Consider the following 20,000-nt stretch of genomic DNA (forward strand, 5'->3'; position numbering starts at 1 on the left):
ATGGTAACAAGGACACGGTCAAATAAAGTGCAACCATTTTTTTTCTTTTCATGTTCAGCATCGTATTAAGTTCTAGGCATGAACTGTATGTTATGTACGGGATAATGTACAGCCGACCGTTGGTCTTGTTTACCTTGAAGGGGTTTATTTTGCGATAACATCCGTCTGACTGTACATTATCCCGCTTATTACATGGGCAAATAAATATGGGCATAAAATATTGATTTGGGTTGAAATTATTTGTAGAGATCGCAAATTGTGCCGAGCGGCATGTGAGTGGTCTGATACGCCTTAATCCCCGGATGTGCGGTTGTTACTGAGCAATGTCTGACCACTAGATGGCGCCATTGACCAATCAGAATCGAGTATTCCAGAAAGCTGTGTGATGTTACAAAGATCTCTGGAATACTCGATTCTGATTGGTCAATGGCGCCATCTAGTGGTCCGATATTACAAATATTGATTTCTTCTCAAATTACATAATTGCAAACAAGTCTTTTATGTCCATGTATTTATTTATTTGGTTATTAGGAATGCAATAAGCGGAGTAATGTAGAGTCAGCCGGTTGTTATCGCACAATAAACCCCTTCAGGGTGACGCAAGAGTCTCCGCTTCACGTCGGGGTCCTGATCTCCCTGTCGGAGTTTATTGTGCGATAACAACCGGCTGACTGTATATTATTATCCTTTACATATTATTTGCTTTACAAGTTAATTGATAGATTCCAAGTTATTAGTTTCTATGGCAACACAGGTCTTTTTTGTCCCGGTTGCTAGGGAGGGTAGAGGCACATGGGGTAACCAAATTGGGCCGGTTGCTAGGGAGGGTAGAGTCACATGGGGTAACCAAATTGGGCCGGTTGCTAGGGAGGGTAGAGTCACATGGGGTAACCAAATTGGGCCGGTTGCTAGGGAGGGTAGAGGCACATGGGGTAACCAAATTGGGCCGGTTGCTAGGGAGGGTAGAGTCACATGGGGTAACCAAATTGGGCCGGTTGCTAGGGAGGGTAGAGTCACATGGGGTAACCAAATTGGCCCGGTTGCTAGGGAGGGTAGAGTCACATGGGGTAACCTCCTCGTGGTGGTGATTAGTGGTTCTCTCAATGGGGCGTGTGGTGAGTTGTGTGTGGATCGTGGAGAGTAGCATGAGTCTCCACATGCTGTGAGTCTCCGCGGTGTCATGCACAACGAGTCACGTGATAAGAAGGGCCGATTGATGGTCTCAGACGTGGACTCGTCCTCCGCCACCCGGATTGAGGCGAGTAAACGCGCCACCACGAGCACTTGCTAAGTAGTGTGAACTGGGTGTTCAAAATTGGGGAGAAATGCTAAAATGCTTTATTATTTTCACATAATACACTCCATACCCCATAATGCCAAAGCAAAAACCAGATTTTTGATAACTTAAAACTTAAATAATCGCATTGACATGAGTATTCAGACCCTTGAAATTTAGCTGAGGTGCACCCCATTTCTCTGGATCATCTTTGAGATGTTTCTACACTTTGATTGGAGTCCACTTGTGGCACATTCAATTGACTGGACGTGATCTGGAAAGGCACACACCCGTCTATATAAGGTAATATAGCTGTGAATGTATATCAGAGCAAACACCAAGCCATGAGGTCAACTGCCTGCAGAGCTCAGAGATGGGATTGCGTCGAGGGACAGATCTGGGTAATGCTACAAAACAATTTCAGCTGCATTGAAGGTACCCAATAAGGTACTACTCGTTCCCTCAGACAGGCCTGTAGAGGAGCGGAACGTAAATGGAAAAAGTACAGATTTCAGGTCTCATATGAAATCCTGAGAGACTCTTATCTGACCAACTTCCCCCCCATCTCAAACGTGGCTTTTGTTTCTAAAATCTTGGAGAGAGTGGTATTAATTCAACTATAGTCATGAAATATTCCAATCTGGTTTTAAAGCTCGTCACAGTATCGAATCTGCTCCTACGAGTTTCGAATGATTCTGGGAAATCTATGTCTCTGGTCCTTTTAGATCTTGGCTCCGCCTATTTTTGAATTTGGTTGATCACAATATTCTTCTATCATGACTGGAGTCATGTGTGGGCCTTCGGGGCACAGTGGTTTCGTTTATACGTAACTAATAGGAGGTTTGCGGTCCATCTTGGACATTATTCTTCCTCTGAAGTTGTGGTGTCCCGCAGGGCTCAGTTCTTGGGCCTGTATCGTTTTGTCTGTATATGCTTCCTCTGGGCTCCATTTGTAACAGATACGGAATGTCCTTTCCTCTCTATGCTATAAACCAAAAATATCTCCCTTTAAAGTGTATCAACAAACCCATTTTAGGCTGTTTAGATGACTCAAATGATGGTTTACGAATAACTTTTTAAAGCCGAACAAGAGTAAAACTAAGACGCTAAGGAAGAAACGTTTCAGACAGCCAGCCAGAGACAGGGTGGAAAATGATCATATATTACTAATTATTTCTGTTTTGGTGCAAAATAGTTTTACAAGTGGACCGCTGGGAAGATAATACAATTATTGTGGAACGGGGGGCGGGGCCGGGCTAGAATGTCGCACGGCGGCCGGTGACGAGAGAGAATTACGGGCATGTCCGTCATGTGTTTATGACGTTTGTGCTTTTGGTTTGAGTTTCCATTAAATTATGATTTATATTGACAGGCCGGTTCTCGCCTCCTCCTTGCCCATCTTAACCCCCTTACATTGGTGCCAAAACCCGGGAAGGAGGAGGGATGCCCGTCGCAGAGTCCTCCACACTACCGTCCACCCAGGGGAGCGCCGCTACCATCTGCCGGGTGACGGAGTAGCCTGACCGTCCGGACGCGGGGAACGGCCGCCGTCCACGGGGCGAGTGGAAACTGGATTCCCCGACCTCCTGGAGCGATGGAGCCGCTGCCAGGGGCGGAGGAGTGCCCTGCCGTCCCCCAGAAACGTGGAGGGGTCAAGGGAAGTAACTCCCCGATCGCCTGGAGCGGTAGGGCCGCTGCCAGGGGCGGAGGAATGTACCCAGGTGCCGCCAGAAAAGCGGAGGGGCGTTCTGTCCGCTGGGTGTCGGAGATTTGACTCCGGTTCGCCCGGAGAGGAGCGGCTGTTGTCCGCCGGAGAATGTTCGAGGACCACGCGACGGTACATCAGAGAACCGGTGAGTGAGTTTTTCTCTCTCTCTTTCGCACCATGTTGGCCTTTTTCCCTCGCCGATTTAGTGTTTTTTTGTTGTTGTTTTCCCTCCTGTCTCCTCCCAGGTCGTGGAAGGCGGGGATGTCCTAACGGGGCGCAAAGCACGCCCCTCCCCTGGGAAAGAGAGGAGGGGGGGAATAGGTCATGCCGGTGGGCCTGCGGTAACGCCGGGAGGAGTGTGGAGCGGAGGGGGGCGGGGCCGGGCTAGAATGTTGCATGCCCGGTCCCCAATCGGCCTGATGGGGCGCACGAGGGATAAAGGCGGCCGGTGACGACGGTTCGAGAGAGAGAATTACGGGCATGTCCGTCATGTGTGTGTGTTTATGTTTGTGCTTTTGGTTTAAGTTTCCATTAAATTTTGACAAGCCGGTTCTCGCCTCCTCCTTGCCCATCTTAACCCCCTTACATGTGTCTATATGGATAGTATGGCATGACCCCTTTAAAAGTAGCAAGAAATTGACACCACAACAAAGACCACCAGAGCCACATATAAAGATAGAACTGTTTAATAGTGGCTATAGGTAATGCTATTTGACATTAATAATAAAAAACAAAAACAATAAACAAGAATGGCTACATCTCTGTTCAGCAGTTTGTTAACATCAGTATTATTTAGCGCAGAATAAAGAGCATCAATCAACAAGAAACAGAAACTAAACAAACCCTTCACAACGTCTCCATGCGACAGATTTGAGACGTCACCGCACAAATGAATCGTGTCAATGTTGATTCCGGCACTAAATACATCACTGGTGACTGTAGATATAGATTCTTGTGATCGTGGCTTAACATGGCACTTCAACTTGAGCATTCATTCAAAGAAATCGATCTCTTAGCCGATAGAATTGGGATTCTATACTTTTCCGATTCATCCATTTTAATCCTGAGATCAACGTTCATCATGGCTCGAGGTAAACGCCTGGACGAATCGCTCTTGCTTTGTGCTATCAAAAGCTGATGCTACTACAACAGAGTTCTTGTTGTCTTCTGAAGCTCCAAAAACGTAATTTAATAAACGTTGTTGGAGCTTGCGAATGTTAAATGAAAGTGTTAAAGCCAGTACGCACACTTGTGTTTGACACAATGAACAAACACCAGCTTGATTCAAGCAAAATGTTCCACTTTGAAGCATTCATGGACATTTAAAATGGTTCAAATCGAGACATCCAAGAGTTACAATGTTACAAACAAGTCGCTCGCTTTGCATTTTTTTAACAAAAATAGACACGGCTCGACCAGCCTCAGTATTCCCTTTTATATCGTCTTGTAAAAAAATCACATGGGCATATATATACAGGAGATACACGACTTTCTCAAGATTTACAAAGTTTTCATTCCATCCAGGCGGGCGGCACACTGTCGCCGGAGATTGTGGGTAATGCAGGAAGGAGAAAAGACGGAGAAAAGGAAGTGAACATATGGAAGAGAAGGGACAGAAATATCAGGCCAAATCTACTCATCTCATTCTTACCCATCTGTAAATTAGCGTCGCTCTGATGTCACTATGTTATTCGTTCACAGTATGACTACAGGAAATGTCATCTCAAGTAATGGAGTAATACTTTCAATGGTGTGAAATGTTAGCGCTAGTAAATGCTGGCCAGATTTGTGTTAGTAACGGTGTTACTCCTGTTCTAAGGCCATTTAGAGCGAGATGTTTTGGTGGCAATTCGCCCACTGAGAAGCGATTGGATGAAACGTGGGTCACATGATTTCGGTTTTCTGTTGCCGAATGCTCTGTTGGCGTGGTCTTCTGATCACTTACACCGACGACTGATCCCACACCTGTTGGGACACACACACACACACACACACACACACACACACACACACACGCACGCGTGTGAGTACTGACGTATAGCTTTTGTATAGAGGACAAATTGTCCTCATGGTGGCGTAGTGACTCGCCTCAATCTGTGTGGCGGAGGACGAATCTGTTGCCTCTGCGTCATTCCGCGCTTCTTATCACGTGATTTTTTTCATCGCGTTACCATGGAGACGTAGCACGTGTGGCGGCTTCACTCTATTCTCAGCGGCATCCACGCACAACTCACCACATGCCCCACCGAGAGTGAGAACCACATTATAGCGACCACGAGGAGGTTACCCCATGTGACTCTACCCTCCCTAGCAACCGGACCAATTTGGTTGCTAAGGAGACCTGACTGGAGTCACTCAGCACGCCCTGAATTCAACCTCGCGACTCCAGGGGTGATAGTCAGTATCAATACTCGCTCAGATACCCAGGACCCCCTTGTCTGGAGGACTTAACGATTCTTGTTAACAATTCTGGATGATTTGTGAAAGCCAATTTTGGCCTAATTATGAAAGGTAGCTGAGAAGGGGAGCAAAAGAACGGTCAATGCAAGTGGAATATTTTAAGGGGAACTGACACTGTTGAACTCTATGTTCTGGAATTTTCTATGACAGAATACAAGACCCTCGGATTGAGCGAGTATTGTCTGTGGGCAGGACGCTGCCAACATCTCCGTATGCGCTGTAGAGAAAGGTACCAGATTAATCGTTCTGACCTACAGCATGCGAATGTTTGCGTTTGCGAATTTGAGGACAGTGATCATGCGGCGAGAACAATGCATCAGATCAGACAAAATTATTGTTGTATTATATTATTTGAGCAATTTCTAGTGACAGCAAACAGAACTGCTAGCGGTTTGATTGAGTAACATGACTGGGCAGGACGTTTTGGCACTAGCTCATTCAATAGCGTGCGTTTAGGGCGGGACTATATGTTTGTACACATTATTATTATTATTATTATCCTGCACTAAACTGACCATGGAGCCCAAATCGTAAGGCCTAGTGACATGAAACTTGGTGGGATGGTAGTACTATTGTGTGCTACTCAGGCGCTCAGACTCGTCCCAATCGGCCAATCAGGAGAGCTATAATAAAGCCGAGCGCGTTTTGGGCTACCTACTTTGGCCAAGTAATCCAAGGCTTTTTGCCAGTACCGTTGATCCAATCTTCTAGAAATTGTGCATGCAGAGTCCTTGTCCAAGATGCCATCAGTGTCTATAAGGACACTCGCATTTCTTGAAAAACATGGCTGTCATCGGCCAATCAACTTTTAGCAGCTATTAGACAGGGTTAGCAAAGGCAGACCATGGGGCATCTGGGTATCTCAGCGAGTATTGATGCTGACTATCACACCTGGAGTCGCGAGTTTGAATCCAGGGCGTGCTGAGTAACGCCAGCCAGGTCTCCATAGCAACCAAATTGGGCTGGTTGCTAGGGAGGGTAGAGTAACATGGGGTAACCTCCTCGTGGTCGCTATAATGTGGTTCTCGCTCTCGGTGGGGCTTGTGGTGAGTTGTGCATGGATGCTGCAGATAATACCGTGAAGCCTCCACACGCGCTACGTCTCCGCGGTAACGCACTCAACAAGTCACATGATAAGATGCGCGGATTGACGGTCTCAGACGCGGAGTTACTTAAAGTGACTCTTCACTGTATTAGTGAGTCTGTGTGTGTGTTTGTGTATACTGACCTTGTTAACAGTGTTGATGGGCGTGCGTGCTGATCCCGTGTGCAGTCTTTGGCGAGGCTCCTCAAAAGCCCGGCCGGGCGACCTCTCCCTGCGCAGGTCCATCACCCGTCCTGGCGAGCAGTCGAGTCGAGGGTCCATCATCCTCCCGGGCGATCTCTCAATCCGCTTCTCGGACAGACGGCCCGGAGACTTCTCACGCTCGAGGGGTCGGGCGGGTGATTTGTCACGGCGGAACTCGGTGCGAGCCTCGTGGTAATGGTGAGGAGTCCCGGGCTGGTGGTGGCCCTCCTGCTCGCCGGGCATCCCCGCGACACGCTTCGAGATGTGCTCGTTATATGAGGGAGGGCCACGTTTGTTTGGACTGCAGGAGAGAATTTAAAAATGAAACATTCAAAATAATTCTTCTTCCATTTGCTAAATGCAACAAATATAACATGGTAACCATAGTTTCCACCAAAGTTATAGTTGCCTCTACAGTTGGTACAAAGGATGCACCAACATGAAAATTTTTGTATAGGGTTAGAATTCACTAATGAAAAGAGCTGAAAGATTATTATGCATCTGATACGTCCTAAACCATTCTATAGACCAGTGAACAGAGTTCGGTGGGGAACGGCTGCCAACCGCGAGGGTAGGAGGGGTGGATGGAGCGGTTAATGCGGCGGGGCGTTCCGTCCACCAGGGGCCGGAGTTCTGCCTCCGATCCGTCCGGGGAGGTGCGGCTGTCGTCCATTAGAGGGTGGAGGAGTGGCCGAGGACCAAGCCATGCCGTATCGGAGAACCGGCGAGTAAATGCCGCTCCGTGTTGGCCTTTCCCTCTTTTTTGTAAACATTTTTTTTGTTAATTTGGCATGATCGCCGTTACGGCGTGTAGGTGCCAAAAATGTTTTTTCCCTCCCTCCCCTTGTCCCCACCCTCATCCAGGTAGAAGGGGATGACCTGCCGGCAGATGGTGCACAAGGCACGCCCCTCCCCAGAGGAATGTGGCAGGGCGGAGGGCGGGCTCGTGATTCCGTGATTCTGCATGATCGATCCGTCCCTAATAAAGTTCCCTTAAGTGAAAAGCTTGTGAACTGACCTGCGTGTGGAACCGTTGCACTGCAGTTCTGTGCTCGAACCCTCCTGAGTCAGATTTCCTTTACAGCAGATCACACGCAGTTTGTTCTGGTAGGATGAGGCCAGATACACAGCGCCGGATGAGATCGCTGGGCCCAGGTAACGCGGGTTAGGAATGTCCAGGTGTGCGTACGCATGTGGTCTGAACATAAACACACACACACACATATGAAGCCTGACCAAACATTAGCAAGAACAAATCAGGAGACATGAGGAGTAATCAGAGAGCGGTTTTACCCGAGTGCAGAGTGACTCTGAACTTCAATCACATCCAGAGAGTTGAAATACGTCACAAACAGGTACGGCTCTCTGTACGCTGATGAGGAAAGACAAACAAACTTTAAAAACTTCCGTATGTAAATCACATTTCTGAGTGAAAAAATGGCCATTCCATACCAAAATGGAGCTGAACCTGAATCATGCATCTAATGAATCGTACATGCACCTGATGAATCGTGCATGCACCTGATGCATCGTGCATGCAATTGATGTAACGTGCATGCACCTGATGAATCGTGCATGCACCTGATGCATCGTGCATGCAATTGATGTAACATGCATGCACCTGATGCATCGTGCATGCATTTGATGAACCGTGCATGCGCCTGATGAACCGTGCATGCTCCTGATGAAGCGTGCATGCAATTGATGTAACGTACATGCACCTGATGCATCGTGCACGCATTTGATGAACCGTGCACGCGCCTGATGAACCGTGCACGCGCCTGATGTGCGCATGCACCTGATGTGTCGTGCATGCTCCTGATGTGTCGTGCATGCTCCTGATGTGTCGTGCATGCACCTGATGTGTCGTGCATGCACCTGATGTGTCGTGCATGCTCCTGATGTGTCGTGCATGCTCCTGATGTGTCGTGCATGCACCTGATGTGTCGTGCATGCTCCTGATGTGTCGTGCATGCTCCTGATGTGTCGTGCATGCATTTAAAATTTCCGCTTTGCTCCAAATGTAAAGACCTTTTGTCAGAGATTCGTTTCACTTTTTCAAATCGCTCTTGGTGTGAACAGATCTTTCATCTACGAATCATTTACATTTTTCCTTTTCGTTTTGTTGTAAATAAACCTTCAAGGTGCGATTCATTCTGAATTTTCACTTCACTTTTGTTGCATTCATCTGCAATTTAGTTTTTCATTTTATTAGTGGTAGAAATGTTTTTTGGTGTGAATAGACCTTTCAATTGCAAATGTTGAAACTTTTTTTTTGCTTCTTGGTATAAACAAGCCTTATCTATGTTTTGCGAAAACATTACCGAAGGACAGCGGAAGACGACTCCATTTGATGTCATCGCTGCGACTCCTGCGGCCGTACGCGTCCACGAACACTCCAAACTCTGTGCAAACAATGACACACATTTATAAAACACACATTCACGATCATATTAAACCATCTCGTACAGCAGTCACGGTAGAACACATACCGTGGAAGCAGAGCAGATACTCGACTTTCTGCGGTGCGCTGGACACCTGGATGATGGAGATCGGGAAACTGTGTGACGAGGCGGCGAACACGGCGGAGGCCAATGTCACGTCGTTCTTATCCAGGAACTCTGAATAAACACACACACACACGATACAAAACTGAAACTGTGGAATCAAACTGTTCCAATCACGCTAAAATACACACTTTGGAAATGTGTTGCATGACTGTGTGTTGATCAGCTCACCTTCCAGTATATATTGTTTCATCTCAATCTCATAAAACTTATTAGTGCCGATGATGATGCTGTATCCAGTGAAGTGAATACAGCTGCAGGGTTCAGACGTCTCGATCTCCTGCAGAGAGCGAAACATACGATACACACATGAATAGAGGAATTAAACGTGTGTGCTCTGACATGCATGTGGAGTGTGTTTACACGTCACCTTTCTAATGCAGAACTTGTTGAGCGTGTCATTGAATCTCAGGATGGTGATTTTATTGGGCATCGCAGCACAGATACACATCCCATTCTCAATCTGAAACACACATGTACAATTATTTGTCATTATACTTTAATCCTACAGATTTATAGAGTCCTGATTTGGCAGGATGCAATAAAACATTATGGTGGTTGCTTGGTTTCTATTTATATTATTAACTATGTTTCCATCCAAGGATTATTTGCGAAAAAAGTTTTAGCGCATCAAAATAAATCTGATGGAAACGCACATTATCGCTAAAATGTCACAAATGTCGACATAATATTTTTCCGTTTAACTCAAGCGCATAAACTCTGTCGATACATCAAATGTTGCGAAAAAAAATTAATTGGCATTAAGGCAAAAATGTAGTGTCACATGACCCAATCATTAGCCTGTGTTACCATGACGACAGTATTGAAAGCCAATTTATTGTACGTGATTATGGATTGATCTTTACGGCATATAGATCCGATCTGCACACGTGACACTTCCAGGAGTGCAACACAAATATCTCCTGCACATTGAACACATGAAGGGTCGCTGTTTTGCTTTTTCACACCATTCAAAATAATAGATCACGGAATTACCCACAATACAAAAAACATCATTTCTGTGCACAAAGATGTTTTAAATAAAAAATAAATACACAATACTAGGAGAAAATCATCATTTTTTTTTTAATAACACTTACAGCCCAAGTCTATTAAATTATTGTTTAGTTTTACTGTTGAAAAAATGCCGTCACAATCCCCTGTAATAAATAAAATATAAAAAACAATTAATTACCAAAAGAAAAAAGCATTATATAAAAAAAATTATTACTAAACGAAAAAAGCATTAAATAAAAAAATAAATGACCAAACGAAAAAAACATGAAATAAAAAAAATAATTTCCAAATGAAAAAAACATTACATTTAAAAGTACATTGATTTTCCTCAATACATTCCTCTGTCGATCATCAAATGTCACGAAAAAATGGTTTGGAATCACTTTTTGTTGATAAAATTGGCATTAACGCAAAAATGTAATGTCACATGACAGAGTTTGCCCCAATCGTTGGCCTGTGTTACCATGACGACAGTATATTGTACGTGATTATGGATTGAGTCCAACCCACATGCTGAAGTGTCCTTGGGCAAGACACTGAACCCCAAGTTGCGCCCAATGGCAGTCTAGCACCTTACATGCAGCTCTGCCACCATTGGTGTGTGTGTGTGTGTGTGTGTGTGTGTGTGTGTGTGTGTGTGTGTGTGTGTGTGTGAATGAGTCACAGTGTAAAGTGCTTTGAATACCGCTAAGCTTAAAAGAAGCGCCATATAAGTGCAGATCATTGACCATTAGAAATAACTACAACTATAATATTATTTTAAATGCATTCGTCTAGAAAAAAAAACTTTTATATTGAGTGAACATATACTGATGACGTGTCCGTGCACGCAAGGGCTGATGGGATAAACAGTACGGTCTGTGTGAATACCTTTCCAGAAGCGAACAGATGACACCCCTTCACCGCTTCAAAGATGTACGGACTGAGGTCAGGCGGTGCTGGAAGATGAGACTGAGCCAGAGAATGTTTAACACGCTTGATTTCCACCAGACACAGAGCTCGCTCCTCACCTGACACACACACAACCTTTTATTTGATTGAGCTTCCCACCTGACCGCTCGCGATTGGCTCACACAAAATGAATGTAAGACACACAGACGGAGAGAGTCACTGACCGGTGATCATCAGCAGTTTGTCAAGGTCTTTGAGGATCTGTATCTGGAACACAGAGTCCAGTCCCGGGATGTGAGTCAGAGAGTTTTTAATGACATTCAGAGCGTAGAGACCCTCCTCTGAACCCACCAGCACAATCTGAAACATGACGAAACACACACGCATGGCCAGAGTGAAATTCTCAAGTCATATGATCAAGACAAAATGAATTAGGGGGTATTCACACAGCGTAGCATTTCCAAAGACGGTCAGCATTGTGGTGTGAAAATGCATCCATGTGTGTATATATATATATATATATAGCAAAATAGTTATCCAACACCTATATCACCCATGTGAAAAACTAACTGCCCCATTAAACCCTAATAGCTGATTGTGCAGCCTTTAACAGCAACGACTGCAGCCAAACGCTTCTGATAACTGGCGATCAGTTGTTCACAACGCTGTGGAGGACTTTTGGAAGGACGGCCACTTCTGGGAAGGTTCACTACTGTGTCGAGTGTTCTCCATTTGGAGATAATGGCTCTTCCCAGACTGATGTATTGACCTTGGCATCATGTGCTACTGGGTGAGACCGTTTAATCAACTTCATGCTGCTGTAAAAGTGTTATTTAGGTGCTCTCAGTAATCAGGTCTGGGTGTAGTCCAGCTGAACCCCATTATGAGTGCAGTTTCATAGATTTGGGGATTTAGTAACTAAGGGGGCAAATACTTTTTCCACACAGGCCCAGTTGGTAATGGATAACAGTTTTTGCTTCAATACATAACATCATTTAAAAACTTACTCAGATTACTTTTGTATCGTGTCAGATTTTGTTAGAATGTTTTAATCGATTTACTATGAGACATACACAAAAACAGAAGAAATCAGGATGGGGGCAAATACTTTTCCACAGCACTGTAACATATATGACATTTTTAAATAGCAGGGAGCATTCTGTGTATACCGAGCAGTATTCAGTAAGCCGTATGCTAGCATTCCACCTGGAACGCATCTTTTGTGAACGCCCCCCACTATAGGGCGACTGTGCCGTACCTGGTCAGTGAGGGGTAAAGTACAATTAATATCCAGCCGGTCATCTCCCTCCAACTTCAGCAGAGAGTTACCCAACAGTTTCTGCACAGAGAGAATAAAAGACAGAGAGGGAAAGCATTAAGATCAAATGCACACACACATCTTTCTCCAAACGCTTTAAATGCAGCAGTCAAGCAGAGACAATGAGAGCACATGAACATAAACACTTACAGTACTGTACTGTAGGGGGCATCAGAGAGCAAGAGCGTTTGTTGTGATGACATCACAGTAAAATCATATTAACACACATCTTGTTTACGTCTAGCGTCTATACTTTTGAAACGGAACATATTGTAACATATACGGATTGACCCGATTGGTGCAACAAAGTGAACGAGCGCTCTGCTCGCGGTCATCTACTACAAACAGAGCGTGCAATGCTCGTGACGGCGCTTTCCGTTAATGAGTCGAGGAAACACTGGTGTGTGCGGTTGAGAGATGCGGAGTGATGACATTCATTCTGTGCTTCTTGGAACACAGAGATGGAAATATGACCTCACGACCTGACGATGCAAGCAACACACACACACCAGACAGAGGAGAGAGGTGCATGCTGGGTAGCAGTAGTACAGGCGAGTATGGGCTCTGTGCGTATGTGATGGCTTTATTTCTCTCTCAGTGATCATTGGATGACCTGAGGAGCAGACAGGATGAAGCACATGAGCACACCTGTGATGTGATTACCTGAACCAGCGGTGAGAGAGTCTTCTGTCTTTTAGCACCTGCCTACAGCGTTCACAACACAACACACACTTGTACTGTTATCACGGAGTATCACACTCTCAGTGTATCCGAGCACATATACGTGTAGTAGATGCAAATATTCACTCACAGCATCTGCTTCAGATTTCTCTCGTGATCCTCTGCTGCCCGCCACCACTGACTCCAGAACAGCCACCCAGCGCTGCTTATCAGGGAAACTGGGAGCCATGAAGTACAGAGACTGACCCGGCCAACAGGTGGTGTGAGGATGAGACTCCAGCTTCAACACATACGGGATATCTACACACACACACATCACACACACACACACATCACACACACCGCACACACACATACAAACACACACGCGCACACACACACATTTCAAACACACGTCACACACACACACACCGCACACACACATCACACACAAACATTATTATATTGGAATTATATCAGAACAGGTTATCTTGATGGTTATGTTATATTTTATACATTTATATATTGCTTTTTTTCACATTTTATGTTTTACAGTGTATTATTTTAAACAACTTCCCACCCAAATTCATATTAATGTAGTTAAAATAATTAATACAATAAAAATAATGCATAAAAATAGTCATATATATTAATAATAGCAATAATATATTTATTAATGGGTGTTCGGCTGTATGTTGCAATAACAGACAGATATGTTGGGGATAACTCAATGCAAAAGGTTTGGATTTATGTTATTTTGTGATATTTTACACCCCGTCCAACCACCGTATAGTACCATTCACCTGCAATGATTGGCCCTTAAAGGGACAGTTCATCCAAAAATGAAAATTCTCTAATCATTTACTCACCCTCATGCCATCCCAGATGTGCATGACTTTTTTTCTTCTGCAAAACACAAATGAGGATGAACTTTGAAGCTCGAAAAAGCACATAAAAATGCAGCATAAAAGTAATCCATGTGACTCCAGTGGTTTAATCCATGTCTTCAGAAGTGATATGATAGGTGTGGGTCAGAAACAGATACATTTTGTAGGTACTTTTTTACTATAAATCTCCACTTTCACATTCTTATTCTGTTTTTGGCGATTCACATTCTTCGTGCATATCACCCACTACTGGGCAGGGAGGAGAATTTATTATTTAAAAATTGACTTAAATATTGATCTGTTTCTCACACACATGTATCATATCACTTCTGAAGACATGGATTAAACCACTACAGTCATATGGAGTACTTTTATGCTGCCTTTATGTGCTTTTTGGAGCTTCAAAGTTCTGGTCAGCATTCACTTGCATTGTATGGACCAACAGAGCTGAAATATTCTTCTAAATATCTTCATTTGTGTTCTACAGAAGATAGAAAGTCAAACATCTGGGATGGCATGAGGGTGAGTAAATAATGAGAGAATTTAAAAATTTTAAATGTCTTCATGAGATAAACAACTGAGCTCCACTTTACTTACACCCCTAAATAACAAGTTCTGTCTCATCTTGACATGTTTGGGTGTCACACCAGCAGATCTAATAAACATATAAACAAACAGATTTCATATTTCCACACCTGATTTCGCTGTGTTGATGAGTTCAGACGCTCCGACAGCTCCATGCACGGTCACCTCACCGTCAGGCAAACACAACTCGAACTCCTCCTGAGGCTTCACGGAGTCTGAAATACACACAACGATTAAGGGTTAGAGAATTTCTCTATGGGACGGGCACTACGCCACCACAAGGACTTGGAGCGCATTGGGAATTGGGCGTTCCAGATTGGGGAGAAAATAAAAATAAAAAAAATACAAATAACGAGTGACCGCAGAATAACATTTACCTTCCGCCGGTTCAGACTCATAGATTGATACTTTGGTTCCATCCAGTACGACGTACTTCCTCTCCCAACCCTGCTGTCCCCTCTTTCTATTCCTACGGGACAAAAGCACAACACACATCAAAATTTGACACATTTTATACATTGTAAACAAAGAGTTTTTCAATCTGTTGGATATAAAGGGATAGTTCAACCAAAAATGAAAATTCAAAGATCACATCATGACGTCAAACGTCAGGTTTGTGTGCATGTGCACATGAGACAAATTACTACATTTATGACCTGCTATTAACACAAAGCTATCGTCTGACTTCAGAAGCCTTGGAAAATAGCACACAAATCGAATTGACAACTTTTATTACACTTTTCGTTGGGATGCACCGATATGAACATTTTTGGCCGGTGCCGATATTAACAAAATGTACGGCCCGATACCGATATAACCAAAATTTATGGGCCGGTGCTGATATTAACAAAAACGTACGGCCTGATATTAACAAAACCGTACGGCCCGATACCGATATTACCAAAATGTGCTGGCCAGTACTGATATTAACAAAACCGTACGGCCCGATACCGATATAACCAAAATGTGCTGGCCGGTACCGATATTAACAAAACCGTACGGCCCGATACCGATATAACCAAAGTGTGCTGCCCGGTACCGATATTAACAAAAACATACAGGCCCGTACCAATATTAACAAAAACGTACAGCCCAATACCGATATTGACAAAAACGCTATTAACAAAACCGTACATGCCGGTACCGATATTAACAAAACCGTACAGGCCCGTACCGATATTACCAAAAACGTTATTAACAAAATGTTCAGGCCGATACCGATATTAACAAAAACGCTATTAACAAAAATGTACAGGCCGATACCGATATTGACAAAAACGCTATTAACAAAAATGTACAGGCCGATACCGATATTAACAAAAACGCTATTAACAAAAATGTACAGGCCGATACCGATATTGACAAAAACACTATTGACAAAACGTACAGGCCGGTACCGATATTAACAAAACCGTACATGCCGATACCGCTATTAACAAAAACGTACATGCCGATACCGATATTTAGCCAATTACCTTCTTTTACCATCAGATCACTGTTTTACTTCGGAATTATGCTTTAAAAATTTACAAAGATTTACAGAAGCGTTTTCACATTTCTAACAATAGAATAGAAGATAAAAGGATTAAAAGCATACCAAAACAACCAAATGTGATAACATGATGATTGATGGGGAAAAAAGGTTATTTTGTGCTTCTACAACAATTTTGCACTTTTGTTTTTGCAGTGCTCACATTTTACATGTATGTGATAGAACATTATACATTTATACCAAGCATATGTTGGGCAATTCCTCGAAAATGTCAGCCACATCATGAAAAAAACACAAAGGAACAAAAACCCTGTTTTAAATATTGCATTATAGTGGTAAAATGAATATTACCGTCCAGACCACTAGAGGGCGCCGCTTGCTCACACAGCACTGACTGAAACATTGAACGTGAAACACAGCCTTTTAAAGTTGAGGAATCATGCAAGGCCATATTGCAATTTTGATCTTAATTTAATCAATGATGCTAACATACCGATGTCTAAGATGTCAAAGTCTGCAGCGGTATGCCAGTCCACCCCTGATCGGCCCCAAAGTGCGTCGGCCCATCGGGAAAATGCCCGGTATGCCAGATTACCAGTCCAGCTTTTCCACTGTTCTAAGGAGTGCCAACCCTGCATATGGTAGCTATAAGTTTATATGGATTTGCAAAGTTTTTGCAAAGTGTGTTACTACTCAACTAATTAATTATAAATCAACCGGGGTCTGGGTATCTCAGCGAGTATTGACGCTGACTATCGCCCCTGGAGTCGCTAGTTTGAATCCCAGGGCGTGCTGAGTGACTCCAGCCGGGTCTCCTTAGCAACCAAATTGGCCCGGTTGCTAGGGAGTGTAGAGGTCACATGGGGTAACCTCATAGTGGTCGCTATAATGTGGTTCTCGCTCTCGGTGGGGTGTTTGGCGACTTGTGTTTGGATGCCGCGTAGAATAGCGTTAAGTCTCCACACGCACTACGTCTCCATGGTAACGCACTCAACAAGCCACGTGATAAGATGCGCGGATTGACGGTCTCAGACACAACTGATTGTGGCACTACGCCACCACGAGGTCTTTGGGAATTGGCCGTTCCAAATTAGGGAGAAAAAACTTAATTAAATTAAATAAATAAAACTAATAGTTTTTTGCATATCGCCAATTTTCATGCTTATTACCGATATGCCGATGGTTTTAATTTGGTCGATAATTGGCTGATAAATATCAGGCAGCCGATACATCGGTGCATCCCTATTGTTTTGTCCTTTTTGTAGATTCATTGTAAAGGAAAAGAGCAACACGAACATTCTGCTGAACGTTTTGTTTTCCAAAGAAGAAAGTAAGTCAGGGTTTGGAACAACATGAGGGTGAGTAAAAGATGACAACTTTTATTTTCGCACTCGTCATACAATTTCAAGCCGCTCGTCACACACCTGGGTTGTTTCATCCATCCCTCCAGTCTCACGTGACCCGACGCCTCTTTCACCTGCAGGGCGGGCGAGCCGGCTTTATCTCGACACAGAGCCTCAGTGAAGTGTGCCGCATACTCAGCGGGGAGACCGCAGGTCGCCGGCAGACACGGAGAACACTTCGGGTGACACAGAGTACGACACTCTGAACGAGAAAGACAGGAGAGACGAGATGCAAACATATGAAGAGAAGAAGAGTGGAGACAAAACAAGATACGAAATAAGATGAGATAAAAGAAGACAGAAAGAGAACAGACGAGGATAACAGGAAAAGAGAGTTGAGGGATATGAGCATTACCTGCAAGCAAGTTAAAATCTACCCTAATAATAAACCATGGGTGACCAAATCTGTTAAGCTCAGCATACAGAAAAAGAGAGTTGCTTTTAAACAGGGAATAGCCTTAGACATGCATATAGCTACCAAAGAACTGAAAATAGAAATATTAAAAGCAAAGCAGAATTATAAATCCGAATTAGAGAGCAAGATGGCTGCAAATAATCTTGGCTCAGTCTGGTCTAGTATGAAAACTATAGCAGGCCTACGGAATCCAAAGACCAGCAGTCGGGTCAACCTAGATGGTTTTAACTCTGATACTGAGCTTGCCAATGCTCTCAACCAATTTTATAACCGCTTTGATACATTTGATTTTAGTAATGAAACTCAGCAACTGAGAAATAAACTTGAAGATAACCAGCACTTTGTAATAGACCAAAAAAGCATTCCGCTCAGTAAAAGTAAATAAGAGTCATGGACCTGACAAAATATGCGGTCGCTTACTTAAATCCCGTGCAAAAGAACTGAGTCCTGTGTTCCACTTCATTTTTAATAAGTCCTTACAGACACAGCATGTACCCAAGGTCTGGAAGGATGCTGTGGTAGTTCCGGTCCCCAAAACCAGTTGCCCCAAAACCGGTAATGATTTTAGACCGATTGCTCTCACGTCGATTTTAATGAAAATTTTAGAAAAATTGGTAAGGTCAGAAATCCTGCTGAAAACTGAGCAGACACTTGATCCCATGCAGTTTGCTTCTAGGCCACATAGAGGAGTAGAAGATGCCACAGTTACCTTGCTTAACTTACTTGTTAAACATTTGGAAGGAATTGGGTCTCACGCTAGACTTTAGTTTGTTGATTTCTCGTCTGCTTTTAATACAATCCAACCTCATATTTTAATCAGTAGATTAGTAGATCAATTCAACCTGAGTAACAATCTTGTGGGTTGGGTTCTCGACTTTTTAACTGACAGGACACAAAGAGTTAGGGTAAATGGACCAGTGTCAGACCAAGTCTCATGCTCAACTGGATCCCCTCAAGGATGTGTGCTTTCACCCCTATTGTTTATCCTCTACACAAATATGTGTCAGAGTAGGTATGAAAATAGGACTATTTTAAAATATGCAGATGATTCTGTTATTGTTAGCAGGCTTCAGGGCAATGAGACCTGCCACGGCCCGGTCATTGATGACTTTGTCACGTGGTGTGAGGAGTGCTACCTTCAATTAAACATATCTAAGACAAAAGATATGATTATTGATTTGAGAAGAAATGCCCATATGCATGAAGTCACATCCATCAAAGGTCAGACTGTGGAATGTACCCAATCCTACAAATACCTTGGGACAATTATTGACTCAAAAATGAACTTTGAAGCAAATTGTGAAGCTGTGTGCAAAAAGGGGCACCAGCGGTTGTTTTGTCTGAGGAAACTGTCTGATTTTAACGTTGACAAAACATTGATGGTCTTATTCTATCGTGCTTTTATTGAATCAATTTGATCTTTTTCTCTGGTGTCATGGTTTGGAAATCTATCCTTAAAGAATAGAAACTCCCTAAATCAAACGAGTTTAGTCCAGTGTCCCTGTACACTAGACAGTTACAGCGGATAACTGGCTCAATTTTAAATGATGATGCCCATCCTCTGCACAGGGAATTTCAGCTTCTTCCCTCCAGACGAAGGTATATAGTCCCAAAGTGCAGAACAAAGCGGTATAAACATAGCTTTGTTCCAGCAGCCATCAATCAGAGGAACAAAATGCACAGATGACACAGAAGCTATGTTTATTTATTTTTATGTATTTTATCTATTTTATTTTATTGTTGTCAAATGTGTATTGTCTGTGTTTGTCGTAAAAATTGTGTGGATAACTCTGACACTGCAAAACAGATCTACCTATGGGTACAAATAAAAGGAACTTGAACTTGAGACGACATGAGAGAAGAAGAGACCATTAAAAGCAGTGAAACAAATGAACAAGTTCTTCTATGCTTTTCAAAAGACCTGAAAGCATAAACTTGCATTTCGCAAATGTGTTAGTGTGTTTAAAGGGACAGTGCACCCAAAAATGAAAATTCTGTCATCATTTACTCACCCTCATGATATCCCTGTGTGT

At 43.5% G+C, this 20,000-nt stretch overlaps 2 protein-coding genes across 3 annotated transcripts in view; one reads left to right on the plus strand and one right to left on the minus strand.

The window, feature by feature from the left end:
• LOC127642996 (uncharacterized) overlaps positions 1-4,501 on the plus strand; it is a 7,595-nt gene extending 3,094 nt beyond the window's left edge. Inside the window, exons 2-3 of one of the 2 annotated variants that reach the window (XM_052125509.1) lie at positions 2,649-3,129; positions 3,230-4,501. The gene's annotated coding sequence lies outside the window, so the exon portion shown is untranslated. The remainder of the gene's footprint in view (positions 1-2,648; positions 3,130-3,229) is intronic. The other variant, XM_052125510.1, reaches the window with a different exon arrangement.
• Positions 4,502-4,638: 137 nt separating this feature from the next.
• Positions 4,639-20,000, minus strand: part of cita (citron rho-interacting serine/threonine kinase a) — a 147,557-nt gene continuing 132,195 nt past the window's right edge. The window contains exons 35-50 of the mRNA XM_052125463.1: positions 17,574-17,754; positions 15,035-15,126; positions 14,768-14,872; positions 13,337-13,506; positions 13,189-13,230; positions 12,466-12,546; positions 11,432-11,567; positions 11,187-11,326; positions 9,670-9,762; positions 9,471-9,579; positions 9,225-9,353; positions 9,057-9,137; positions 8,026-8,104; positions 7,751-7,930; positions 6,673-7,033; positions 4,639-4,949 (exon numbers count right to left, since the gene is read on the minus strand). Of these exons, the coding sequence (XP_051981423.1) occupies positions 4,926-4,949; positions 6,673-7,033; positions 7,751-7,930; positions 8,026-8,104; positions 9,057-9,137; positions 9,225-9,353; positions 9,471-9,579; positions 9,670-9,762; positions 11,187-11,326; positions 11,432-11,567; positions 12,466-12,546; positions 13,189-13,230; positions 13,337-13,506; positions 14,768-14,872; positions 15,035-15,126; positions 17,574-17,754 (2,003 nt within the window). The 3' untranslated portion in view covers positions 4,639-4,925. The remainder of the gene's footprint in view (positions 4,950-6,672; positions 7,034-7,750; positions 7,931-8,025; positions 8,105-9,056; positions 9,138-9,224; positions 9,354-9,470; positions 9,580-9,669; positions 9,763-11,186; positions 11,327-11,431; positions 11,568-12,465; positions 12,547-13,188; positions 13,231-13,336; positions 13,507-14,767; positions 14,873-15,034; positions 15,127-17,573; positions 17,755-20,000) is intronic.

This window comes from Xyrauchen texanus, chromosome 4 (assembly GCF_025860055.1).
Source record: "Xyrauchen texanus isolate HMW12.3.18 chromosome 4, RBS_HiC_50CHRs, whole genome shotgun sequence".
Taxonomy (NCBI): domain Eukaryota; kingdom Metazoa; phylum Chordata; class Actinopteri; order Cypriniformes; family Catostomidae; genus Xyrauchen; species Xyrauchen texanus.